Below are 27899 nucleotides of genomic sequence, written 5' to 3' on the forward strand. Positions count from 1 at the left end.
TGGTGTTGCTCAGTCTCCCAGTTTTGTGAGGTCCTTTTGTAATTCTTTGCAACCAGCTTTGGACTTAACTATTTTGAGTAATTTTGTAGTATCTGCAAATTTTACCATCTCATAAAATTATAATTTTATCCTTTTTCCAAGAACATTTATATGTTTAACAGAACAAACCCAAATGCAAATCCCAGCAGCACAACACTCATTCCTACTCTTCCCCCCCTCTCCCCCCCCATCTTTTAAGTACCTGGGAATGTTTTCATGAGGGTCTAATGATCCTTCAGTTACTTGAATGATCAGTCTTTTGTTGTTCTTAATCACCTGGCTCCCTCTTTTTATAACAAACTCCCTTCCCCAAAGGCCAAGCTTCAAGCAGCTAAAACTTTGTTGCATTTAAGAACTACCTCTGGAGCCAGGGCATGCAGCTTTAAGCAGACCTCAAGTATGAAATCCAGGGGTTCAAATTTTCAAATTTCAGGAAGAGGCTACTACCCCCCTAAGACCTTCTAAATGGCACCCTTGTACAGAACGTCACCCTTGTCACTTGCTGCACAACATGCACTACTTAGATGTCTTTGGGATGGGCGGTGTGAAGACTAGAGTAGTTAAAACTAGCCTTGTGCCATTATAAAGGGCTGCTGCGGTCATGTAAAGTCACCCCCCTAAATTGGCACTAGAAGGTATGTATTATAGAGGGCCTGAATAGCGCACACATTCGTTAAGGTTGAACACTGATTTCCTCCCTAATTCCCTCATGTTGGTTGCTCATGTTTTTTCTCCAATTCCCATTGGGCTGTAATTTTTATACCGAGAATTAATTTTGTGGGAACCCTTTCACCCAATCCGCTGTGCTGTCTTTGAGACAGTTAAATATGAAGGACCTGTCCTCTCCCCTCCCTCAAGTACGTCATATTCCCACTTGAACGTTCATAGTTTGGTCATTAAAACAAATGCAAGCGCTCTGATTCTTCGCTAAAATGACTTGGATGCCCCTGCTGTAGCCGACGGGGGCTTGACACCCTTGTGTTTGAGCCTATTGTCTTACTTTAAATGGGAACTTGCCAGCCATGCGTCACACTTTCCTGTGCTGCAGCGCTGATGCTGATCAGCAATTGTTCCTTTGTGTCAGCCAAACTGACGTTGAAACAAACCAGGATTTTTCTCCTTTCTTTTTAAAATCACAAAATTAGACCTGCTCCTACAGGAAGAAAGAGCCTTTGGCTCCTTCAGAATCCATCATCTGGACTGACTCCCGTTGCATCTTTTCATTAGCCAAGACAGAGGGTGAAACTTATCAGCATTCTGGAAATGGTTCAGGAGAGGAATTTGGCCCGGATTCCTCATGGATTCTTGATGTGAAGAATCTCCAGGAGTCACCGGTTTCCAGGCACTACAGGGATATTCAGGGCTCTTAACATATTTATTAGGAAGCACGGAAAAAGTTAGAAAATTCAGGCCTGGAACATTTTAAACATAAACAGCTGAACTCGTCTCTAGTTCATTGTAGGGATGTTTCATTTGTTCTCCTTTTGCAAAATACTGTGGGCTGAAGAATGCAGCTTTCACTCCTGTGAGTAAAGGCATTGACTGCAATGTGCCTACTTACTTGTGCAACTGCTGCAACAGCTACTATATGTAGCAGAAGGGATACTAATGACAATCTCGTTTGCTTTTTAAGAGGATTAGTTTCTTGCTTAAGCCTCCGTTTTTAATGGAGGTTGATAGATCTTGGCTCTTGTTACTTTGACTTGTATCTTGAATATAATTGTCAAAGATAGAAGCCTGTCTGCCTGCCCTAGAAGCTGATGGCTAACCTCCCAATGCTGGCGTGCGAGCAGAGTTGTACAGCAGTGAGGTGAGGTCTGTGTGCGCTGACTAGCAGTGGGTAGTGTGAAAAGTTGCCTGTGTGTGTGCCAGCATCTCAGGAATGTAAACCTGCCGTGAAGATTTTTACAAACACTTCAGTTATTGGCGACCAGGCCATATACACACACAGAGTGCTGGAGCCTGGTTCCTCACCTATCCTGTCAGAACAGCTGGCAGAGAATCGCCCTGCTAGCGGGTGGCGTGTGTGTGAGAACTTCCTTTTGTCAGTTAGCTCTGTGTGATATTAGTTGGCATTCACCTGGGAGGAAAGATGTGACCGTGTGTCCAGGTGATGGGGCCAAACTCACCACCTTCCCTTATCAGGGACACAAACACATGATCTGCTTTGTTCCTGACATGAAGATAGGACAGTCTACATTTGCTGTATGGCTTCAAGGCAGGCAGTTCTGAGCAGCAAATCTTTTCAGAGTTGTGTATAATTCTACCGTTGTCTGATTGGCAAATCCTTTTCCTTTGGGGAATTGCCAAAGTGAGAAACCTGTAGGATTTCCTATTTGTAGCAGGGATGCTAAGGTTTAACCGGGAAGGATTGCCTTGCTGGCATGCTTACCAGCACCCGGCGGGCTGGAGCAGCGCCCTGCCTCGGCGCGGTGCGGTGGGTCCTGTGGGCCCAGCCTGGCCCTGTGCACTGCGGGCGGGAGGGCTGCTCCAGCACCCCTATAGTGTGGAAGGTGGTTAACTTATAGTTTTACCGATTAATAAATTACATGGGATTTTACATCCCTACTTTGCGGTTTCATAGCCCATTTAGAGCATCGGAATTTGACTCCCTACCTTTTAAGTGTATGCTTTTAGGTAAGATACGGAGGCAACCACAGAGTTCATGCTGGCCATTCAGGAGTTACCCTGTAGGAATTAGGCCTAAATACTAACATTGCTCTGAATGTGCTGGGTAGGACTTAACCTTGGGCTCTGTCCTTGAGGACAGGACAACATAAACAAGTAGCTGTGCCTCGGACCGTTAGCAAATGTTACCTAAAGCCAAACAGGAAGAAACATGAAACTGCACATGCCTGGCAGAGCTAAAAGCTACAGAGAGACCTCCTCATGACAGGTCTGCAGAGTGTTAGAGTAGGCAGGGTTGTCTGATGGCTAGAGCACTGACCTGGAAGCAAGGAGGTCAGCGATCAGTTCCTGGCTTGGTCACAGACTTCCTGGTGACCTTGTGCAAACTGACTTGCCTGGGGTAGACTCAGTCCCCACCTGTCAAAAGGGAATAACCACCCCCACCCCCAGTTGCACATGATGCTGAGAGGATAAATGAGGTGCTGAGCTGCTGCAGGGTTAGAGAATGCCGTGTACAAACATCTTTCAGCCGCCTAAATGGAAGTCACTTCGTGGTTCTTTTTGAAACGTTGTGAATAATCTGGCGTCCAGGCAAAGCGTTTGCATGACACCGAAAGAAGTATCCCAGGTGCTGAGCACTCGAGGCTGTTTCCATGGCCTACCAAATAGCTACACCATTGCCTTGCTGAGAAGTGTGTGACATGGCCTGCAGCAGGAAAGGTTGATACAGCAAGCCAACATCTTTTCTCAGTCTAGAACAGGGGTGTCCAAACTTTTTTCAAAGAGGGCCAGATTTGATGAAGTGAACATGCGTGAGGGCCGACCATTTTGCCTGACATTCTTTGAACCATTAAAATTAAATGCAAATTAACTATTTTATGCAAAGTTTATTGCAAACGGCATACTTTTCATTTTGTCACATGGATGACAAATCTAAACAGGTGTTAAATCACTCTGCCTTTCATATCTGAAGGCCAGATGAAAAAAAATCCAGGAAGCTGAAATATATGTCAGGAACATTGTAAAGTACATTACATATTATCAACTTTTAAGTTCAAAAAATATGAACAGGAACATAACACCAACTATACATGTTGTGTCCAAATATATTTATAACTGATTTAGACCAACTGACATTAACTGAGATTTTACAATGTATTCATCTCAATTGAAAAAAAAAACTTGCCTACACTAATGTGAAGGGTGAAACTGAGATCTGGACTGCAGCACAGGAGAGCGCAGGGCACGCTGGCCTCACGGCGGCACGGGGGCAAGGCGAACCCGCAGCCAAGCAGGGGAGCGGGGCTGCGGACGTGCCCTACATGGCAGGCTTTAGGACCGCAGTGGCCACCATGGACGGCGGCGGCGCGGCCGGAAGCGGCGCGCTGTGCGCGCCAGTTCAGAGGAGCGCCGGGGAGCCAGGAGAGGGGGAGGAAGCGGGGGCTGTCCCCACACTCTCAGCCCCAAAGCGGAGGGCCCGCGGGGTCAGAGAGTGCAGGGCACGCTGGCCTCACGGCAGCCCGGGGGCAGGGCGAACCCGCAGCCAAGCGGGGGAGCGGGGCTGCGGACGTGCCCTACAGGGCAGGGTCTAGGACGGCGGCGGCGGCAGCGCGGCCCGAAGCGGCGCGCTGCGCGTGCCAGTTAAAAGGAACACCGGGGAGCCGGGAGAAGCGGGGGCCGCAATTGGCCCGCGGGCCGGACTTTGGACATGCCTGGTCTAGAACATTTGACAGGGTATCCCTTCACGGGAACTTCCCAGGCAGTCTTCCACAGCCCCTTACTGAAGTTAAGGGGAAGGAATGCCATTGCATCCCACGGATGGAACATTTGAAAGTGAATTCTTGTATTGTGAAGTTTGCAGGTGTAGTGGCCTGAATTCCATGTACTTACACCAGTGGAGTTACACTACAGGATGATCCTCCCTAGTCCAGCATCCTCGGGACCTGACCAGTGCCAGACCAAAGAGTTTGCTGGACCAATATTGTCTCGTAGCATTACCCACGCGTTCACTGCTTACTGGGCACTTAGAAGACATTTAGGGGTCAATTAGAGCTAATTAACAGCACAGGACAATGAGAGCCAGGACTGGTGGCTATAAACAAACTTTATGGGACCATGGGAAACATGACCACACCCATGATGGGCTTAAACTGCAGCAAGGGAGGTTTAGGTTGGACATTGAGAAAAAGTTCCTAACTGTCAGGGTGGTTAAACACTGGAATAAATTGCCCAGGGAGGTTGTGGAATCTCCATCTCTGGAGATATTTAAGAGTAGGTTAGATAAATGTCTATCAGTGATGGTCTAGACCTGTGGTCACCAACCGGTCGATCACGATCAACTGGTCGATCGCGAGGTGTTCGGGCAGCCCCCCACTCCCATTTTCTCCCCACCCCCCGAGAAACCCCACTACCTACCTCTAGCGTAGTGCTGGCTTCCCACGGGGTGGATGGAAGTCCTGCCTGCAGCTTCGCACCACTTCCGGGAGTTCCGGAAGTGTGCTGGCTGCTCCCCTCCCTCAGCTCTGTGGCGTGCTAGGGGAGGGGGCGTCGGCCCTGGAGGAGGAGTGCGGCGGCTTCCTTGCGCCACAGGAGGGGTGAGTTGAGTGCAGGGGTTTCCCTGCGCTGTGGGAGTGAGGGTCGGCCCCAGGGTTTGGCATGGGGGCAGGCACCCACGGGGGTTTGGCTGCACCGTGGGAGGGGAGTTTGACCCCGGGACAGGCACCCGCGGAGGTTTGGCTGAGCTGGGGGGGGGGGGGGGGTGAGGGTTGTCTGCGCTGCAGGAGTAGGGTTTGGCCCCAGGACCTGCGCCCACGTGGGTTTGGCTGCGCCCCGGGAGTGGGGATTGGCCCCAGGGCAGGCGCCTATGGAGGTTTGGCTGCACAATGGGAGGGGGTTTGGCCCCTGGGCAGGTGCCCGCGGGGGTTTGGCTGCGCTGCGGGAGGCATGCGCCAACTTCCCTGGGGAGGGGGCGGTAGCTGGGGACTATCTGCCCCCTTTTCCCTCTCCCCTCTCCACTGTTCCCTGCCCCCACTCTCCTCTCCCCACTCCCCAGCCTCAGAAACTTGTCATCACTGGACCCTTCCCTTGCCGAAGCACCCACTAGCACCCTTCCCCAGTAATATGTCCTCTGCTCCCACCAACACAGTTGGGGCCACATTAGGAAAGCTTGGGGAGGAGGGTTTTTTGGTATCTCACTTGTGTGGCCCCAGCTGACTTTTCTGTGGGTCAGTGACCCCTGACTCAAAACAGGTTCCCTGCCCTTCTCAGAAATAAAGACAATGCAGAAACTTTTTGTGTTTGACATAGTAGACATAGTATTTTATTTGAAAATGAAACCTGGCCAGCAAACCCCCAATTGGGGCCAAGCTCCCATCTGGCCACATCATCATGACACTCCTGCACCCTCCTTTCCCCCAGACCCTACATCTGAGCCTGTCATACACTGGAACCCCCTGCCCTGAGCCCCTCACATACCCCAACCCAAATTCCTGAACCCTCACATCCAGAAGTCTGTGGCTTACTTAGTACCCTGATCCTACATCTGACCCTAACACTGCCCTGCCTGGTGTCCCCTCCCCGAGCCAGCGTTCCCTTATCCACCTCCTCCTGCATCCAGATTTCCTCCCAGAGCTTGCACCTCTCACCCCTTCCCACACCCAAATCCCTCATTCCCACCCCGGAGCCTACACTTCCTGTCTCAACCCAATGAGGGTATGGCTAGACTGCAGGAGTTTTTCAGGATTCCAGAGAGATCCCAGAAAAACTCTTCTGCATCCAGGCATGCGTTTGTTCTTCCACTTTTTTTAGTGGAAGAGCAAACATGATCTTTCGGCCACCCCTATATTCCTCTTTCCACAAGGAGTAAGGCGGCTTCCAAAAGAAGGGAGTTTTCTGACATTTGGTCCAGTCTAGACAGGCCAAATGTTGGAAAAACTTCTTCCTACAGAAGAATTGGGAAAAAAAGCAGCAGTGTAAGGGTTGGGGATAGCAAGTGATAGAGAGGAGGAGAGAGGGTGGGGCTTCAAGGAAGGGGCGGGGCAGTAGATCTTGGCTTGTTCTGCCATTTAAAAAGTGATCTTGGGTGTAAAAAGGTTGGAGACCACTGGTCTAGACAGTACTTGGTCCTGCCATGAGGGCAGGAGACTGGACTCGAAGACCTCTCGAGGTCCCTTCCAGTCCTAGTATTCTATGAGGGTATGTCTACCCTACAAAGTTAATTTGAACTAACAGATGTTAGTTCGAATTAACTTTGATAGGCGCTACACATGCAAACCGCTAGTTCGAACTTAATTCGAACTAGCGGTGCGCTTAATTCGAACTAGGTAAACCTCATTCTACGAGGACTAACACCTAGTTCGAATTAACTAGTTCGAATTAACTAGTTCGAATTAAGGGCTGTGTAGCCACTTAATTCAAACTAGTGGGAGGCTAGCCCTTTTCTTTATGCACCCTCTCTACACCACTCGTGCTTTTATAGACCTCTATCATATCCCCCCTCAGTCTCCTCTTTTCTAAGCTGAGAAGTTCCAGTCTCTTTAGCCTTTCTTCATATGGGACCTGTTCCCAACCCCTGATCATTTTAGTTGCCCTCCCCTCTCCCACCCTCTCTCTTCCCCTCTCCCACCTTCTTTTCCCAGTCTCCCCGAGTTTTGTTCAATAAAGAGAGTTTCTATTTTTGAACACACGTGTCCTTTATTTTGAACATCAGGAAGGGTGGTAGGGAGGGGTAAGTGGAAGGAGGTGAGGGAGGAATGGGGTACGAGCCCCTGATGGGGAGGACTGGGCTGGCTCTGCGGGCTCCTCGGGATGGAACCTCTCCTGAAGCCCCTTGATTGACCCCCCCGCTCCGGATGGCAGCCTGCGGCAAGTGCAGCCGGGCTGATGGCCAAGTGCTGTGATGTGCCGAGTGTGGGCACTCCAAGCCAGGACTGCTTTGCAAGCGGGGAACCCCTGAGAACTGTATGTCCGGGGTGGGGGTCGGATCCCTTTAAGCACAGCCCTTGGCTAGCCTGAGGCAGCAGCTCCACGCTCTAAGTCCTAATCTGATGCCCTGCCGGCACTGCTTCCGGCCATCCTTAACCTCAGTTCAGGGTCCACTCAGTGTGGACATGCTAGTTCGAATTAGCAAAACGCTAATTCGAACTAGTTTTTAAGTCTAGATTCACTAATTCGAATTAGCTTAGTTCGAATTAGTGCTGTAGTGTAGACATACCCTGATTCTAACATAAGTGGACATCCAGCTACCTCAAATCATGCCAGACCACGGATGTTGCCAGACCAGAGTATGCCAGACTAGGGAGGTAGTGTAAAATGGGTGTGTGTGAATCCAGTAGCACTGTCAGAGAATATGCAGGAAAATGGCTTTTTTGTGTGCGTCTCTGGTGAGCAACTGAGGAAATGGTGGACTGTGTTGTTTTTCATGGACCATGAATAATAATAGGGGGAAAGAGAAGAGTTGTGACTACTGCATTTGAGAAAAATATGAAGAATGCTTTTCTGCATGACACTCATACCACTTCACAGGGGAATTTCCCCTTTTAAACAGAGATCATTTTAGTCTGAGGGGACTGTTAACCAGCCTACTATGGAAGTGATGGACAATAATCCATGGAGGGCAGAGAGCGTGGGTTTATCTATAAACTTGGAACCTCTCAACAGGATTCTTTTAAAATTAGGAATGAGAACGTTTGTGTTTCTCAGCAGAACTGTAAAATGAAAATAAACCCTTGTCCAGCAGTACAGCCAACAAAATAGCTGAAGAAAGACCAGATTTGTTTTGAATTGCCATCTAAGCACTATGAGCAGCCTTGTGTTTACAGTGTTCTGTGTTGATTGCACGTTCAAGAGGCGTTATGGACTGCTTCCCTCTAATCCCTACGCCCAAAACATGAGTTTTGTTGTTCATAGTAATGTTTCAAAATGTATCTTAACAGTCTTCACACTTTTTAACTCTGGGCTATGAGGTAAACAAAAAGCAGGTGCAGTCCTTTTGTTCTTGTACAGGGTCTCAGAGAGAGCAGTCAGAATGTGTATATTTACAGAGCAGAACACACCTTCACCTCATTTTGTTTGTATCTGAATGATCACTTGTGGGCCCATGGAGTGGGCAGCGTCTCAAGGCAGAAAGGCCTAACAGCGAAGTCTTCTGTCGGTAGGTTCTGCTTTCCCGTCCCTCTTCAAGCTTTAACAAAAACAAAAAGTCCTCCTGGTGTCTGGTTTGTTTGCACAAGTTGCTTCCCGCAAAGAGTCGCTCTTCTTGGGGCTTTCCTTGCCATTCCTCAGAGGATCTTGATTACTCATAGTACAGCTAAAGGAAATGTTCCAGCCAAGACTTCTAGTCACCAGGACAAGTGTCCTTGCTTTTGATTTTTAATTTGTTTATGGCACACTTCAGAGCTGCTATGCTGCACATATCTCCCAAGCATTTTCCTTCTTTTGGGTTGGAAAGTGGGTAAAGAATCATAAACTAGGCTATTATTCCAGTTTGATGAAAAATAACAGAGAGGTAGCTGTTTTAGTCTGATCTTGATAAAACAAAAAAAGCAGTCCTGTAGCACTTGACAGGATGGATTATTAGGGGATGAGCTTTCGTGGGGCAGACCCACTTCCTCAGATCATATTCAGTTTGAGTGTTGAATACTCTGAATGAGAAGAGATTTTGTAACTGGAAATGCTTCTGATTTTAGCTGGTATGATTCCACTCACACTATAGTTTTAAAAAGTTTTCCACAGCTATTTTCGTAGCCAGATATTGAATCTTAACGCTTAAGCCCAGTAATGGTTTCATTGGCTCAGTTTATGCCTGCATGACCTCAGAGAGCTTTTATCTTCAGAACTGCTAAACCGTACTAAAGTTATCCTAAAACTCCAGCAAATCCTAAAAAGGAAACTGACTGACCAGAATATGGAGTATAAATAGAAAGGATGAGTTGGGAGCGTAACTTGACCTGTAGTGACAAGGGGACAAAAATGTCCTCACAGTGCATTCTGGGTCAAAAGGTCTCTACTATTTAAACACTGTCGTGTCCAGCTACCATTGATTTACTGTCTGGTGTAGCACGCACCAGCTCAGATTTTAAGCCAGAAAGGGCCATTAAATCATCTAGTCTGACCTCTTGAACGTCGCAGCCTTAGAATTTCACCCAGGTACCCTGGCATTGAGCTCACCAGTCACAAGATGGAGAATTTCCCTTGCCCGGGGGTTGTTTGTAACAGGGGTTATTCACCCTGTTAGAAAACGGGCCTTATTGCTAGTGCTTAATTTGCAACAAAAGACGTGCTGGGGCACAAGCAATTAGGTGCCAGGGCTCAAGCAATTTTTTTTTCCTGACTGATGTGGCAAGTGGCAGAGGTGCCAGGGTTCTGAACTGCCAGGCCTAGGGATGCCAGGGCCCCGGGCCGGCACAAATTCAGCCCTGCCTATTGCTCAGTTGTGTGTCTGGCACAGCTTCTGGCCTTTAGTTCTTGTTCTGCCGTTCTCTGCGAGATTCAAGACCCCCTAGTGCCCAGTGTTTTCTCCCCAGCAGGGTTCTCACACCTTTGGTCTTCATTTCCTAAAGGAGAAAGTGAAATCCCCCTCCCCTGTTACATATTTCAAATGGGAATACGCGTTGCAGAATCATTGTCTTAAAGTTGGCAGCCGGGTATGTGTTAGGAACGATCATTTTGCTCAGCTGGATTTAAAGAATACCCAACATTTGGAATGTAAATGGACAAACACTGGAGAGTCCAGTGACCTGGTTCTGTGTACAGACCAGGTGGAGCGGGTTCAGTTAATTCCTGATGTCACTTTGATAACTTCAGTGGAGTAACACTAGCATAGAATTTGTCCTGGTACATCCTCTCCTGCTTTGCCGCTCACTCTTTCTTCCTCGGTAGATTCATTCTTCTTCATTGCGCTCAGAAGTCTGCAGCGCCAATATGCGAGGAGAGGGAGGCCTTGGAAGCACCTTCCAAAAAACAAGAATGCAGGAAAAAGCCTTAAAAAAGCAGAGTGCGAGAGGATACCTGAAAAACTACCTAACAGAGCATTGTAGGGCCCTTGAAAATCTTGGGAAGCTCCATCACCAGTTTTCCTGAACGAAGAGTAAATAATCTGAAATTTCCTTTTGCGTCCATGCAGAATCAATACCAATTTAATGCCATGTTGGGGAAAATCCCTGGGAGGAGGGCGTATCTAAATTCGACTCCAGTGGGAAATGGAGTAAGAACGTAGATGCACGTTCCTTTCCTGAGATACATTGAAACGCTAGTATTTACCTCCTTGTGGTGGACTGATACAGATCACACCCATTCCATAACGGTGCGGAGGCCTCTGTTTCTGCGTTTCAGTGAGTACATAGAAGAATCGAATGAGTTTGCAGCTCATTTTGCCGGAGTGTGGCTCATGTGCTTCTGGTATTTAAAAAATAAACATGGCTGAAAATCTGAAGTTGACGATAATTTAGTTTCATGGCAAACTTTTCCTCGGGTTTTCTTAACGTTGGTGTTTCAGTGCCACAGAGACACTGCTGAATTGGGCTTTCCTGCCAGATTTACAGCACCTAAGTCCACTGATAGCAGAGCAGGCGAGGGCAGAGGGAGGCCTCGCCTGGCCTTGTGTGCATACACAACCCGTATGCATTAGCTGTTCCTGTGTGCATTAGGCTGCAGAAGGCCCAGGAGGAGCACCGCACCGTGGAAGTGGAGAAGGTGCATCTGGAGAAGAAGCTCCAGGATGAGATCAGCATTGCCAAGCAGGAGGCGCACCGGCTGCGGGAGCTGCGGGAGGGGACGGAGAACGAGCTGAGCAGACAGAAGTACGCTGAGCAGGAGCTGGAGCAGGCAAGCATTGCATCCCGTGCACACGTGCAGAAACAGGCGGGTGGGATGTCACAGTGGGCCCTGGTACCACCACCACTCCCAGGTGACCTTGGGGATCAGAGAGGTCCAAGTATCACTGCCACGTCCTCATAGAACATTTTCCCCAGAGGCTGCTTCTTGTAGGGCCTGTCCATGCTGCACTATGTAGTCACCAGAGGGGATCCCTGGAGGGCGACATACTGAAACTCCCACTTCACAGTCTCTGCCGTCCCCGAAGGGAAAGTCCTGAGTTCGATCCATGTCTCTGATCCCACTGGGCTGAGAGCTGACCACCGGGGCCGGCCCCTTTCCCTTTATGCTGCACTTTACTAATCCCCAAAGCAGCTAAAGCACCTGCTGGCAGAGTTGGGCATTTACGTACCATTTCTTGAGACAGGAGTTTCCTACCACCGTCTAATATGGACATACCCCTCAAACGACCCTCCAGTACAAATGGATCCCTGGCATTGCGGGAGTGGTCTTGTTCTCATAATCTCCAGTCCTTTGGCCTGTCCCTAGGGAAAGGTGGCGTCACATCCATTGGCCCCTTCCCCTCCTCTTCACATTTGTAATGAAATCTGAACCCAGCAGTGAGTTAACCAGTTTGTTGTTCCTCAGAGGCCTCCGTGTGGGATTCCTTGAGTGGGTGAGTAATGGCTTTGTCCACCCAGCGTGCACTGTGTGATGTAACACAATCACCGCCGAAATGCCCTACAGGCCACACGTGTTATTCACCAGCCACTCCCACTGACCATACCAGCCAATGGCAGCCTGTCAGAACTGAAGATACTTGGGGGTCCCTGAGGATCCTAAAATCTGAGCTGCTCTGGCGCCAGTTGATGCTGCTCAGGAGGAGGCCTGGTGTTTCAGAGACCATCTTGGAGGCTCCAATTGGAGTGATTTGGAAGCCTTGGTGAGATGGGGCTCTTGTGCCCTAGAGTTTACACACTCGCCCACTCCCAGGGACACCAGGCCCTACCAATTATAAGCCCTGCTCAGGCTTCATTCATTCCAGAGCCCATTTCCCCCTGCTGGCCATTATATAGCGCTACCCCCATGTTCCGTTTCCCAAACCCGATATTTGTGGGTCCCTATGAACCCTGCTGTCCACGCACATTTTGAGCAAACTTCTGACCTCAGATCCAAGTGGGTCATTCCATGGTTCTGTTCTGTTCTGCCTGTGTGCTCAGCACTCCCAGGCATGCAGACACCATGGGGGCAAGGGGAGAAGGAGACGATGGATTAGAGAGGAGAGAACTGCATGTATGGGAGGAGACCAGATCAGTGGAGGCGCGATAGGTTGGAGAATTTAGTCCTTTACGGAGATTGTGGTGAAGTCCCTGGATTTCTGTAACAACGTAGGAAAATTACAGTTCATGTTATTAATATTGTAGGCAATCGTAAAGCAAGTGGGTAGCTAGCTCTGGCATGTGGCTGCTTTACAGGTCCCGAGTGGTTTACAGACTGTGATACTTGTCCTCCTAGGGACGTGTCTGCTTTTGACGGGGTACATGAGAAAAACCCTCTAATGCCAGGCAGTGCATTTTGTTGAATAAGACTTGGTTATCTAACTATAAAGTATATTATGACCCTATCTCATATGGCTGTACATGGGAGAAAATGTTATTTGGAAAGGGGGACGCTGCCTAAAAAAATCTGAAACACACTGCTCTAGATGGTCTGGTAAACGTGCTCACAGGGAGAAGTGTCTCCGTGCGATGTGATGCCCTGGCTAGAGATCATGCTCCAGCCAAATACAGTCTCAACGGGGCTGGGCTGGTTAACACAATAAAGGAAACCGATCTGAGATTCCTTACACATCTTCATTCTCAGTCCAGTGGGCAGCTCTCTAGCCTGGGAAAAGAGAGGGTGTGAGCCAAAGCTATGTTGACGCCTACTTCTTGCAAGCAAGGTGCTAACCTGGTCTGAACCCTAGGTAGAACCTCAGTGAAGTCAGCGGATGCATTCCCAAGGAGGTCATAGCGCCAGGGCCGGAGTGAACAGAGAGGACACAAGTTTGACTCTCCTTTATTAACAGTCCAAGGGGTTTTCCCCTTACTCGGACATGGGGAGGTGCTGCCCACACTTGAACTGTGTGATAACCAATCGGGACCTTTGTATTAGTACAGTAGATGGGGACTACATGTGGTGGACAAGCCAGCGGTGGTGTTCTAAGGAGCCTGTTTAAAACATTTAGGGTTGGGGTTAGTGCTTTCCAAGAGAAGGCCCATGGCGAGGGAGGGGTTAGAATGCAGTGCTGGGAGCTAGGTCTCTCTGGATCTGGCGCCGATCTTGTTGTCGTTCTGAGTTGGTCACTTTGCCCCTCTGCGCCTCAGTTTCCCCGTTGGTAAAACAAAGCTAATGCCTCATCTGCATCGTTTCAGGTTGAATATTTGGAAAGCCCTTTGAGTTCTGAGGGAAGGCACTGCCGAGGTGTCCATTCCTGTTGAGTACCAAAGCCATGCCTTTGTAGTAGGGTTTTATGCCTTTGACGTGCTTGCCCCCATCCTGGGTTTTGATCCTCCTGTGAGTTGAGTTCCTCAAAGTTCAGGCTAGGGAAGAAGCTTAACTGGGCTGGAGGGAGAGGGAGAGCGAAAGGGAGGGGGGAAGGGGGTTGCAGGAATTGCAGATAGCTGCAGGAATTGCTGGAACACCTGATTATACTGACCAAGCAGCACGCTTTGTGTGTCTAAATGTTCCTGTCTTTTTGCTCCAGTTTGTCTTCTTTTAACAAACCCTTTGTGTTCAGCTTAGCACTGAAAAGAGGCAGCTGCTTGCTCAGTTGTCAGCATGTCTTTGCTTTCCAGAGAGCTGTCACTCCATGCCTCGCAGATCAGCAGTGGGGGAGATGGAGATTTACAGGGCTTGGTGATAAACACTGAATATCTTTGCTCTGTTCTCTCATCCTCTCCAGTGTAATTCCACTAACTCCACTCCGCTTCCTCTTCTTGTCCCTCGTACCAGTGTCAGTTAGAATCAGGCCTGCCAGACTCAGCGAGCTAGACCAGATTTGCACTGCTTAAACATTCTGCTTCACTGCACTGGTAGCTGAAGTAAGAAGGGGTCGTCGCAGCCCAATCCCTGACCACGGGAGAGAGAAATGTAGCAGAAAGGGATCTGACCTGCAGAAGGGAGGGAAATCCTGCCAGCTGTGCCAGTTGCTCATGCAGCAGCTTCTCCCTTGCAGGGTGGGCCCCAGGAAAGAGAATGGTGCTATCCTGCCCCACTGACAGCACAGTTGTTTGTCTGGCTCAGGGAAGAGCAACTCTCCCTCTTGCCTGACCCCAAGCCTCGGCCAGGAGGGAGGCAGTTTTCTGGAGGCTGGTTTTCTTTTCAGTGCCATTAGCAGCAGCGATGCTGCAACCGACCATGCACCGGAGGGGCTACCTTGGAAAGTGCTCACTGGTACAAAAGGGTCCCCCTCCCACACGCCTCCCTGTGATGCCGCTGCTCTGTTCCCATTGCAGGTCCGCATGGCGCTGAAGAACGCAGAGAAGGAGCTCGAATCTCACTGCAGCTGGGCCGCCCCAGAAGCCTTGCAGAAATGGCTCCAGCTGACCCATGAAGTGGAGGTCCAGTACTACAACATCAAGAAGCAGAATGCAGAGAAGCAGCTGCTGGTGGCCAAAGAGGGGGTGAGAGCTTTGATCTCGTCAGTTCTAAATTCTTGCCGCCCTGAGGCTGGGGATGAAATCCGTAGATGTTTGCAGCTCACAACAGCAGCAGGCTGCATGTGGCCCACTGGGGCTCTGTGCACAGCCCGCAAGATGTTTTGTGGACGGTTACCTGTGGGCAGGGCGGCCAGATACCGCTGGTTTCCGTCCACGTAGTTTTTCTCCTATTGGTATTACTAACGCAACGTGCACATAAATCAAGGGCCTGTGAAGTGAGGTGCATGCTGATGGCACACGTCTAGAGCCCTGGGTGGATGCACCATTTGTATCCACAAAATGAGCTGTGGATATCTGCATCTGCAGAGCAGCGTTCCCTCTAAGCTGCGCCGCAGCCCAGCCTCACAGGTGATGAATCAGGCCTGCCCAGCCAGAGGCTCAGGGCTCTGTGCATGGAGCTGGCTGGGCAAGCCTGATTAATCACCTGTAAAGCTGGGCTGCAGCGCAGCTCAAAGGCAACACTGCTGCAGATATAAAGTGGATATCCACGAAATGGCAGGGCTTTACATGGGCGGTCCGTGAGCCTAGGCAGACTAGGCGCTTGCCTAGGGCGCTGCTGGCCTGGGCACCCAATGATGACATCACAGGGAGCCCTATGATTACGTCATGGCCATTGACGGCTGTGCAGGTGGGGACGCCAATCGCGCCTTCCGCCTTGGGTGCCAGCTGCTACAGCCGGCCTCTGGCCGCTCCTGGCTCTACACACCACATTGGTCACCATGCTCGGTGTAACAGCCCTCAACGTATTTGAAGGCTGTTATCAGGTCTCCCCCTCAGTCTTCTTTTCTCAAGTCTAAGCATGCCCTGGTTTTTTTTACCTTTTCTCATAGGTCAGGGATTCTAAACCTCCCTTTTATTATTTTTGATGCTTTCTTCTGAACTCTCTCCAGTTTGTCCACATCTGTCTTAAGGCACAGTGCCAGTGTAACCCCCACACACCTCTTGCGTGTGGCTCACTGTCCCATGTAGTGGCACTTAGTCCACTTAGGGTACGTCTACATTAGAGAAGATCGAATCTGCTGCTGTCCATCTGCCAGGGTTTGAATTAGCAGGTCTAGTTAAGACAGCTAATTCGAACTGAGAGGGGCGTTCCGGTCAATGCCGGTAGTCCTGCTTCCACAAGGAGTAAGGGAAGTCGAAGGGAGAGTGTGCTCCTTTGACTTCCTGTAGTGTGGACAGCACCAAAAGTTGTGTTAAGTTGTGTTTGGCTACTCAATTAATGTAGCTGAAGTTGCGTATCTTAATTCCACCTTATCCCGTGATGTTGACTTACTCTTAGAGAGAGAAAGAATAAGTTCGTTTTACAGCCTTAGCTGGGACCCAGATGGCTTTTAGCTCAACAGTAAAGGCTCATGCACTAAGCTCCAGAGGTCTCAGGTTCAGTTCTGCCTGTCAGTGTTACACCAGTGCTTAACACAGCACTCCTGCTGAGACCTCACTGGTGTTGCATGTAGTGGGACAGTTACCCCTCATGTCTTACACATGACTGTCTTGTTAACACATCCCCGAATGATTTTCGCTTGTTTCAAAACTACAGCACATTGTTGGCTCCTGTTCCATTGTGACCCATTGTCATGACTGTTCAGCCACTACTCCCCGTCTTGTAGTTGTATGTTTGATTTTTCCATCGTAAGTGTAGTACTTTGCATTTGTCGTTCTTGTATTTCATCATGTTGATTTGAGACCAATTCTCTAGTTTGTCAAGGCCATTTAAAATTCTAATTCTGTCCAAGTGCTTGCAACCCTTTCCCGCATGGTGACCGGACAAACCCCTGTGGATCCCCACCTGATGCATCCTACCAGTCTGAGAGCAAACCATTGATTACAGCCCTGCGGGTTTGCTCGCGGTGTCCCTGGTCTGCTGGAGACGGTCTCCAGCAGACCAGGGACACCGCGAGCAAACCCGCAGCAGCGGCGTGTTCCCCCGCTTCTGAGGCTTTGCCAGAGCAAAGCCTCAGAAGCGCGGGACCCCGCCACGGCTATGGGTTTGCTCACGGTGCCCCTGGTCTGCTGGGGACCGTCTCCAGCAGACCAGGGGCACCGCGAGCAAAGCGGGTCCAGCGCCAGAGCAAAGCCTCAGAGGCGAGGCACCCCGCCGCTGCGGCTTTGCTCCCCGTGTCCCTGGTCTGCTGGGGGGGGGGGGGCACAGCTAGTGTGCGCCCCCCCCAGCAGACCAGGCTTTTGTTGTGGACCCTGGGGCAGAGCAGCTGGGGCGCTGCCGGTTGGTCCCGCAGCGCCGCTCTGGGCACTACTGGACCTACCTGGCAGCACCCCAGCCCTCTGCCCCAGGCGTCCTGATTCAGCTGCTGCTGGTCAGTTTCAGCAGCAGCTGAATCAGGACCCTGGGGCAGAGCAGCTGGGGTGCTGCTGGGTTGGTCCAGTAGCGCCAAGGAGCCGCGCTACTGGAGCAACCCAGCAGCCCCCCAGCTGCTCTGCCCCAGGCGTCCCCAAGTCAGCCGTTGCTGAAACTGACCAGCGCTGACTACAGGAAGCCCGAGGCACAGTTGCTCTGCCCCGGGCTTCCTGGAATCAGCAGCTGATCAGTTTCAGCAGCAGCTGACTTGGGGTTCTTAAGTTGAATCTGTATGTAAGTCAGAACTGGCGGTCAGTTTCAGCAGCGGCTGAATCTGGACGCCAGTTCCGACTTACATACAGATTCAACTTAAGAACAAACCTACAGTCCTTATCTTGTACGTAACCCGGGGACTGCCTGTATAGTAAACAAAATTGTCAGACACAGAGATGAACATAATTTGTTGGGGGAAAGTCAACATCCTTTCTGTAAAGGGAAATCATGTCTTACTAATCTACTAGAGTTGTTTGAAGGGTCAACAAACATGGACAAGGGAGATCCAGTGAATATAGTATAATTAGATTTCCAGAAAGCTTTTGACAAGGTACCTCACTAAAGGCTCTTAAGTAAAGTAAGTTGTGGGATAAGTGGGAAGGTTCTTGCATGGATTGATAACTGGTTAAAAGACAGGAAACAAAGGGTAGGAATAAATGGTAAGTTTTCCGAGTGGAGAGAGGCAACTAATGTGGTCCCCCCAAGAGTCTGTCCTGGAACCAATCTTATTCAACTTATTTATAAATGATCTGGAGAAAGGGGTAAAAAGGGAGGTTGGAAAATTTGCAGATGTTACTAAACTGCTCAAGATAGTAAAGACCAAAGCAGACAGTGAAGAGCTTCAAAAAGATCTCACCAAACTAAGTGATTGGGCAACAAAATGGCAAATGAAAATTAATGTTGATAAATGTAAAGTAATGCACATTGGAAAAAAATCATCCCGATTATATTTACAATATGATGGGGAATAATTTAGCTACAGCTACTCGAGAGAGATCTTGGAATCATTGTGGATAGTTCTCTGAAAATATGCATTCATTGTGCAGTGGCAATCAAAAAAGCAAACAATGGTAGGAATCATTAAAAAAGGGATAGAGAATAAGACTGAGAATATCTTATAGCCTCTATATAAAACTATGGTATGCCCACATCTTGAATACTGTGTGCAGATGTGGTCACCTCATCTCAAAAAGGATATATTGTCATTGAAAAAGGTTCAGAAAAGTGCAACAAAAATGATTAGGGGTTTGGAACGGGTGCCACGTGAAGAGAGATTAAAAAGACGGGGCCTTTTCATCATAGAAAAGAGGAGACTAAGGGGGGATATGATAGAGGTCTATAAAATTACGACTGGTGTGGAAAAAGTGAATAAGGAAAAGTTATTTACTCGTTCCCATAATATAAGAACTAGGGGTCACCAAATGAAATTAATAGGTAGCAGGTTTAAAACAAACAAAAGGAAGTTTTTCTTCATGCAACACATATGCAACACACAGTCAACCTGTGGAACTCCTTGCCAAAGGATGTTGTGAAGACCAAGACTTTAACCTGGTTCCAAAAAGAACTAGATCAATTCATGGAGGTTAGGTCTATCAATGGGTATTAGCCAGGATGGGTAGGAATGGGGTCCCTAGCCTCTGTTTGTCAGAGGTTGGAAATGGATGACATGAGAAGGATCACGTGATTGTTTAGTTTGGAAAAAAGAAGATTAAGGGGGGACATGATAGCGGTTTTCAAATATCTAAAAGGGTGTCACAAGGAGGAAGGAGAAAATTTGTTCCTCTTGGTTTCTGAGGACAGGACAAGGAGTAATGGGCTTAAAGTGCAGCAGGGGAGGTTTAGATTGGACATTAGGAAAAAATTCCTAACTGTCAGGGTGGTCAAATATTGGAATAAATTGCCAAGGGAGGTGGTGGAATCTCCCTCTCTGGAGATATTTAAAAACAGGTTAGATAGACATCTGTCAGGGATGGTGTAGACGGAGCTTGGTCCTGCCTTGAGGGCGGGGGGCTGGACTCGATGACCTCTTGAGGTCCCTTCCAGTCCTATTATTCTATGATTCTATGATTCCCTGTTCTGTTCACTCCCTCTAGGGCATCTGGCATTGGGCACTGTTGGAAGATAGGATACTGGGCTAGATGGAGCTTTGGTCTGACCCAGTGTGGCCATTTTTATGTTCTTATGTTCTTAAGTTTACCTTGCTCCTAATGTATTTATATAACCTCTTCTTATGCCCTTTAAATTCCTTGCCAGGTGTAAAGTCATTTTTTGCCTTAGCCTTTCTGATTTTGTCCCTGCGTGATTTTGCTACCATGGGGATTGATGACCTAGGATACAGGATGATATGTAGTACTGGTCCATGATGCATGGTGATACTAGGTATTGGTGTCACGGTTTACATTTTCAAAATTCTGCACAAACCTTAATTAAGGCACCCAACGCAGTTATCACAGACACTTCGCACATGGGGAAACTGAGTCATGAAGAGAGAAGTGATTGATCTGCTGTTCTGCAGTGAATTGGTGTCAGAGCTGGTTTAGAATGATTGAATTCTAGGCTCCTGTGCATGTATTCAGACCACTAGACCAGTGGTTTTTGCACATTTTTTTTCTCATGACCCAGTTGAAAAAAATTGTTGATGCCCACGGCTCAGCATAACTTGACTGGAATGGGGGTCCAGGGGGGGTCTGAGGATGGAACTTTGGGGTGTTGGAGGGGGTTCCAGCTGTGGAGGTCGCAGGGCTGGGGCAGTCTGTGGTGCCAGGAGAGGCAGGAAGCTGCCTTATCGTCCCCCTTCCCCCTCCGGGCGCTGCACGGTGCAGAGTGGGGGATAAGGCAGCTTCCTGCCTCTCCTGGCACTGCAGACTGTGCTGTGCCCAGAAGCAGCCAGCAGGAGGTTCCCAGCCAATGGGACTGTGGAGCTAGTGCTTAGGGCAGGGGCACTGTGCGGAGCCCTGTGTGCTCTCCTAGGAGCTGGGCCTGTTGCCAGCTGCTTCTGGGGCGCAGCACAGTGTACGGTGCCAGGAAAGGCAGGCAGCTGCCTTAGCACCCGCACTGGTCACCTGATCCCCCTGCAGCAAGGAGACCCAGTGCCCGACATTCCATCACCCACGGGAGCCGTAGTTTGACCAGCCCCGCACTAGACCTCACTGCTGAGTGAGTGGCTTTTGGCAGATAAGTTTCACCCTGCTAATGTGCATAACTGGCTGTTGCGTGCAGAATTGTGCATTGCGAAACGTCTGTCACAGGAATGCTCCATGGCCCCTTTGAGAACAAAGCTGGCCCCAAGCAGCCCTCGGACAAGGGCTGTGAAGCTTTTGACGTGTAAAACGTGTAGGTCGTCTTCACTGGCCAAGTCACTTCTCTGCTCCCAGCTGTTTGAAATCTTCTGAGCAAGGCAGAGCAGCGGCAGAGAGCAGGAAGCTGTTGCACCTGATGGGCTGGGCTCTCTTGACATTGTGCAGCGTCAGAGGTGGCAGGGCAGATACGAATGTGTTGGTCTTACCACATTCCAACCACAAATGCTGCAGCACTTCAGCCATTTCCCGTGTGGGTTCTGCTGCAGCCTTCCAGGCCCTGGCTTGCCTTTGGCAATTCTACAGTAAACATGATTCGAGCAGAAAGGCCGAGGGGTCTGTATGTAGAGACTTAAGAGTCAGATGTACACAGGGTCCTAAAGGGGAGGCAGACCCCCATTTCAGGATGTTAGGAGCCTGTCGAGAGAACTGTAGTTGCTCTTTCTGGGAAGAAGCCTGAGGCATGGCAGGAGTCGTTAGCTGTACAGTTGTAGCTAGTGAGAATTGGGCCCTTCCTCTGCTTTGGTCTGACACCCTCACCAGCATGTTACGGGGACTAAACATCCTTAGATAAAGCAACAGTTCGAGCTACTGGAATGTGTGCAGAGAGCCACAGGACTATTTCTGTCTTACCCTGTTCAGGATATTGCTATCCTGGAGGAAACACAAGGGCTGATCCTTCTGGTGACCTTTTTTTCGCTTCTGTGTTTCAGGCTGAAAAAATTAAAAAGAAGCGAAACACCCTGTTTGGAACGTTTCACGTTGCACACAGCTCCTCCCTAGACGACGTTGATCATAAAATCTTAACTGCAAAGTGAGTATCCTCCACCACAGCTTCCTGCCGTTTCCCACAAGCCCCTCACGCGCAGGTCCCTTCGTCTCACGGGGACAAGACGCAGACCTGCAGCTCCTTCCTGCAGATCCTGAATCCCAGGGTTAAGTCATCCTGCAGCGCTTGTTCTGCACATCCAGTTCCGAATCCCTTTTGCTGCACAGCATGAATTCATTGGCCTTTCCTTTGCCTCAGGAGAAGTTGATCCTTATTTAATTCACGTTTGTCAGCTTTTGGGGAATGTGTGAAATGTAGAGGGTAGGTAGTTCCCCGAAAAATGACGAGCTGTCCTCTGGCACCTCAGAGACTAACAAAAATGTATATGAGAAAACTTTAAAACCAGGGTTTTGCCCACGAAAGCTTGTGATCTACATGTACATATTTGTTAGTCTCTACGGTGCCATAGGACTACTCGTTTTTCAAGTTACAGGCTATCACGGCGACCCCTCTGAGACTGGTTCCCCTAAGGTGGAAAGTCGAAGTCCCGACCGTTTACAGCTCTTACAGATCCCATGCCTCTGCGCAGAAGGAGGGATGTGCTCCCCCGGGGTTTCACCTGGACAGTTTCCTGCTGTAGCCTGTTGCTCGTATGGTGCTAAATAATGGCCATTCTCCCTTGCAAAATGGGCTGCGTTTCAGCCATCCTGTCTGTAGTTGGGAGAGAGGTTCATATGGCTGATGGATGGATCCGTTCCTGGAAGTCCCTTCCTTTCACGGTGGAAATGTTTGCTGGGGTTTTGGAAGATTTCTGTTAACTCCATCACACTTACCCTTAAGGCAAGACTTTGAGATTTACGTGACTCAGAGCTGTATTGAGATACAGTAAACTTCCAATTGTCCGGCATCCAGTGGTCCAGTACCAACTAGAACCCGGAAGTGCTCCAGCCAGACAATTGGAGCTGCTCCGCGCCACTTCCCCCAGTCCACTGCTGCCACTGCTGAAACTGACCAGCTGTGGACCTGGGGAAGCCCTGGGGCAGAGCAACTGGGGTGCTGCTGGGTTGGTCCTGCAGCGCCGCCCCTCACCAGCACCTGGTTTGCCCCACACCGTGCCATTCCCCGCCCGACCCCTCCTCCCCCTGTCACAGCCCCCCTGCTGGAGTACCTCCTGATACTCCGGCATATCCAATAATCCGGCACCCCCTGGGTCCCAAAGGTGCCGGATTATCAGAAGTCTGCTGTACTTTGACCCTGGCTATTGTCATACGGAGAATTTGGACAGGGGTTAACATACAGGAAAAACCGTTCTGAAGTGACCACTCTGTAAGGCTCTGCAGAGTCTGGAGAAATGTCTCGGCTTGACAAAGCCCTGGCTGGGTTGATTTAGTTGGGATTGGTCCTGCCTTGGGCAGGGGACTGGACTTGATGACTCCTGAGGTCTTCCAGCTCTAGGATGCTATAAAATACAGCAGAATCTCCGCGGAACCCTCTGATGCCCTGATTCAGACACACAAAGATCTTCTGTCTTGTTTCCACTGTTCCTCATGTGCTTTTCCCTTTTCCCTTCCCTTGGTCTTCAGGCAAGCCCTGAGCGAAGTGACGGCTGCGCTGCGGGAGCGCCTCCACCGCTGGCAGCAAATCGAGGTGCTCTGCGGCTTCCAGATTGTCAACAACCCCGGCATCCATGCACTCATAGCAGCCCTGAACATCGATCCCAGCTGGGTGGGCACGCCCCGGCCCAACCCATCCCACTTCATCATGACGGATGACCTGGACGACCTGGACGAAGAGATTGTGTCTCCCATGTCCATGCAGTGTATGTATCCCGGGCTGGTGATGCGCGCTGAGACGGGTTAGCGCTTAGCTGCTGCGCTACGTTAGATTGATGGGATGCATCGGAAGGGAATGGGGTAGCTGTGTTGACTAAGCAGGAGAGTCATGTCCATAGAAGCCCAAATACCAGCCTCTTAGTATAAGCCTGGCCTCCATTGCTGGAAGTTGTTGGAAGCTACTCGCCAGGAGCACGTACTAGTGACCGTGATGGAGAGACCTTGCTGCCCCTGTTCCCCGTGGCTGTCTCGGGCAGAAGAGGGGCAGTGCCCCAGCCAGAGGAGCAGTGGGGTCCAGCTAACTGTTGGCTGAGCCTGACTTAGAGCCACTTACCAACGCGGGCATCTCCAGTTGGGCCTCCTACACGAGTGACGCGTTAGGGTCCCCAGGGCTCGGGGGAGGGGGGGCGCCACTGCCGGTGTATAAGAGCCCCCAGAAGGGAGCAGGGCCGTTCTGTGGTTGATCTTTTCCTGTCCCATTCGTGTTGAGAATGCTGCTGCGAGCCAGTGATGATTATACCTGTAAATCAAACTTTTCTCTCTCCCTTTCAAACCTGATTGGCTAACCCCAGACGCGGCCTGGCTTTTGGGGCGCAGGTTCAGTGACCGCTCGTCTATCTCCTCGGAGGATCAGTCCCTCTGCAAATACCCCGGTTTGGTTCTCTTGGTTGTTTTTTTTCACCTACTGGACTAAAATACATCCACGATTTTTCCAACTTTTTGACACACACACTAATTCACATGCTCTTCTTCAGTGAGACACGAGCATCGTTACTAACCTCTGGGCAGAGTCTGCTGGGATGAAGAATTTCATGTTCGCTCCTTCCTCCGCCTTCTGTGTTTGGAGCTTTAAACCCCAGGCTTGAACCGTGGTTTTGCTGAGGGCTTGGAGGGTAACGCTGCTCCCCTCCCGCTCCCTGGAGTCCGTGACAACAGAGCCCCCCTCTTTGGGTGATTCCGGCTGCTGGGGGATGTCGCCTACAGCTGGGTCCGTTCTGATGCCACATGCAGCTGAATCTGGTCTAGTGTCTCCTATTCCCAAGGCCTAGCGTGCTGAGCCCCTGCAGGGAGGGAACGTCTCGAGCGATTTCCCCGCTTGCCCAGGCCAATCCTCTCTCCATTAGAGTGTTGTCACAGTACAGGGCCTGCTGGTGCGTGAGGGAGAATGTGAAATACCATGAAGATTGGTCTCGACAATAGAAGCAGTGGGATATAGGGATGTAAGTGGTGCTGCCAGCTCCCTCCCCTCTCTCTGTGCTGCTGCCTCTATCAGAGGCAGTGAGGAGGGGATGGGGGGGAACAGTGGAGCCTGCCCTGAAGCTGCCTTTCCCTGTGGCAGGTCTGGGCTGGCTGGGTACAGAGGCTGGGACCCTCATGGAGAGAGGCTGCTGGACCCGGGGTGGGGTGGGGCAGGCCTAACCCTGCTGTGGCTCTTGCAGTTTAAATGTTGTAGGAGCCGGGCTGCCCGCCCACCTGGCTCTTACTACATTTAACCTGCAGAGCCGCAGCGGGGGTTAAATTCCCTTATCAACTAATCGTGTAGTCGATAAAAATTGTATCGACTACACAATTAGCCTGTTACCCACCTCTTAACACCCCTAGAGGGAGGACTCCAGTCTGCCAGCAGAGTCGGGAGCAAGACACAAGATGTTTCGGGTTTGATTGTCGCTGTTATGGCTCTGGCTAAACAGCAGTGGAGCGCCACAGACTTAACTAGAGGTCAAACCTGGCCTGGCAAGTGATGAGTCAGACGCGCAGTCAAGGCCTTTGATGGACAAGCTCTCACTGTTTAGAAGTCAGTCTCCTCGTGTAAAAGGGGGAGCCCCTGAGGTGGCGAGTGACCCCAGGCCGCACAGGGTACGTCTGCAGCAGCATGGAGATTAAAGTCTGCGGCTGGCCCGGGGCAGCTGGCTCTGGGCTGTGTGGACAGTCAGTCTCGGGCGCTGGGATTCCGCCCCGGCTGGGCTCAGCTGAAGCCTGAGCGTCTACCTGGTAATGTTTAGTCCTACAGCCCAGGGCGGCTGACGCAGGCCCCCAAAGGCTTTTGCCCTCAGTGAGATGCACCTGCAGAGGTGGCATTTGAAACCCGGAGTTGTGTGCTCACTCCCCGAGTTTGGTAACGAACCCCCGGAGGCACGACAGGTGTGTCAGGAGAAAGCTGGGGGAGGAAGAGCAAGCCTAGGCCCCGAGACCGGCCGGGACCATTGCGAGCATCTAGTCCAGCCTCCTGCCTTGCACCAGCCAAGGACCTGCCCCAGCAGGGAGGAGGGGAAGGTCCCGCTAAGGAGAGACGAGCCCACGGTTCGGCAGGACACAGACCGGCCTCCCCCAGCTGTGCGATATCGATGCTTCCCCAAGGCAGAGCCCCCAGGCCGCTCCGTTGGCCGCGCTGGCGCTGGCAGCGGCAGCGGAGCTCCATGGGAGAAGGAGGAAGGCGGGCAGCCTGGGCAGCCCCCAGCTCTGGCCTCTGGCCGCTCCAGCTCTCCTCCCCCAGGCACCTTCCTGACAAATGTTTCCGGAGCCAGAGACTGAGCTTCACTTTTAGCCCCGTTTAACGTGATTTATGAGGGTTATTTCAGTGCAGGATCCTGCAAGGAAAATTCTAAAAATGTTCAGGCAGCGCAGCGGAGAGAGGGAAGGGCTGTGGGTGGCAGCGAGTACCAGGCGCTGGAAGGGGCCATGGCCTGTCCACGTTTGGCTGCCGACCTGGCCCTCTCCCGAGGCCTGTCTCCCAGCCAAACTGGAAGCTGGAGCCAGACAGGGAAAGAGGAACAGGGGTGCAATGGGGAGCTATGGACCCTCCACCTACAAATCTGGCCTCTTTCCCTGCACTCCAGACCCCTTGCACAGCGCAGGTGGAGGGCCAGCAACTGCCCGCGAGGCTTTTATTCTGGCCTGGTGTGGGGGTGAGTTATGGGGGGTCAAAGAACCCCAGCTGGGCTATGGTAACAGCCACACAGGCAGTTGTGGGGGGCCTCAGACCTTTCCCCTGCCCTGGGTGTGGGGAGCAGGGACCAGGCTGCTCACAGGGCTCCCCAACCTGGCTCCCAGGTTTGGGGGGAAAGGAGGGGTGGAGTGGGGGGCCACAGGGGTGGGGATTGTCTCCCCCTCCTCCCATGATTAGAAAGACTCGACTGCCCCGAGAGGAGCAGGAGGGGAACAGAGACCCGCAACACTGGGGCTCTCGCAGCCGGCGATCACTCGGAACCTGTCTGCATTCGAACCGCCCGGTGCCCTCTTCTCCTAGGCGGGGAGTGGGTTTTACAGCCATGGTTTGCTGGTTCTTCCACTCCCAAAAGAGCTCTCCCTGCACTTCGCTTCTGAGCTTTCCTGTCCATTCACCTCTTTAACCATGTTGACATCACTTTCCTACGCGTATGCACCTGTAGACTCCGGGACTTTGAACCCCCTACCAGAAAAGCACAGAACAGAACTGCCCAAAATGCAGCCCAGGGGAGCCCCCTCGGCTGCAGCCTGTGGAATCCTAGGTCCCAGCATGCAATGCTCTGTCTTGCTCCCAGTGGCTATAGCAGACGCTGCAGGATATCGCCTTCCTGAGTCAGAGGGCAGGGCTGTCATCTCCGGTTCAGGCCGTTGTGGGTCTCCCGTGACTGCACAGAGTTCAGCTCCGGGATAGAGGCTGTGGTGGCTGAAGAGCTTTAGGGCTAAGGCCAGGTCTGCACTAAAGGGGAAGGTCGAACCAAGATACACGACTCCAGGCATGTTCAGTACGGAGCTGGAGTCAACGGACCTTGTTTCGAGTTTCCCCACTGTGGGAGACCGACAAGAGCAAACCCTCCTGTCGGCTTCTCTTACTCCTGGCAGAGGCAGGAGTACCAGCGCCGATGGGGGCACCCTCTGAGTTTGTGGGTCTTCACTAAATCAATATGGATACGAATTTCTCTTCCACCGCTCTGTGCTGCGGGCCTGGCGCCACACCTAGGCGCTGCAGGCAGCCTGCAAGAGACGTCAGCGCCTCGGCCGCGTGCTGAGTTTCACCCCAAGTCGGTTCTGCTCTGAGACTCGGTGACGCCCTCCCGATGCTCCATGTTCAGCTGTGCTCAGTAGGGCTGTAGCAAGTCGTTTACAAAGGTAACCGGGTAGCTGCTAAAAGCCGTAGCGGTTCCATGCACTGCGGGCTCTGGGAGAGTGACTATTTAACATATAAGCTTAGCTTTATCCCGCAGAGCCAGCAGGGGAGGGAGGAGGGGGGAGTCATGCTGAGCCTGCCACAGACCGGCTGGAGCAGCCTGTGCCTGTGGTGGGCCCCGTGGGGCAGGGAATTACTCCAGCCTCTACTGGTGAATGGGATCCCATGAGCCTCACTCGTTAAGGGGTCACCAGTTAACGTCCCCGTGCTCAGTGGCCTAGCACAGATGTCAGCAGAGACGCTCTTCAGTCTGCCAGTCTGTGGCACCACGGCTGTTCTGGTCCACGCAGGTTTTCAGAGGGCGTCGCCATAGAGTCTGAGCAGTG

At 51.0% G+C, this 27899-nt stretch overlaps 1 protein-coding gene across 7 annotated transcripts in view; it reads left to right on the forward strand.

The window, feature by feature from the left end:
* STIM1 (stromal interaction molecule 1) overlaps positions 1–27899 on the forward strand; it is a 187900-nt gene that overhangs the window by 145456 nt on the left and 14545 nt on the right. For 4 of the 7 annotated variants that reach the window (XM_075919691.1, XM_075919693.1, XM_075919690.1 and 1 more), the window contains 5 exons: positions 11313–11490; positions 14976–15143; positions 21536–21636; positions 23175–23410; positions 23996–24076. In XM_075919691.1, the coding sequence (XP_075775806.1) occupies positions 11313–11490; positions 14976–15143; positions 21536–21636; positions 23175–23410; positions 23996–24076 (764 nt within the window). The remainder of the gene's footprint in view (positions 1–11312; positions 11491–14975; positions 15144–21535; positions 21637–23174; positions 23411–23995; positions 24077–27899) is intronic. The other 3 variants (XM_075919692.1, XM_075919694.1, XM_075919696.1) reach the window with 1 other exon arrangement.

The sequence above is a fragment of the Pelodiscus sinensis genome, chromosome 1 (assembly GCF_049634645.1).
Source record: "Pelodiscus sinensis isolate JC-2024 chromosome 1, ASM4963464v1, whole genome shotgun sequence".
NCBI classification, from domain to species: Eukaryota; Metazoa; Chordata; order Testudines; family Trionychidae; genus Pelodiscus; species Pelodiscus sinensis.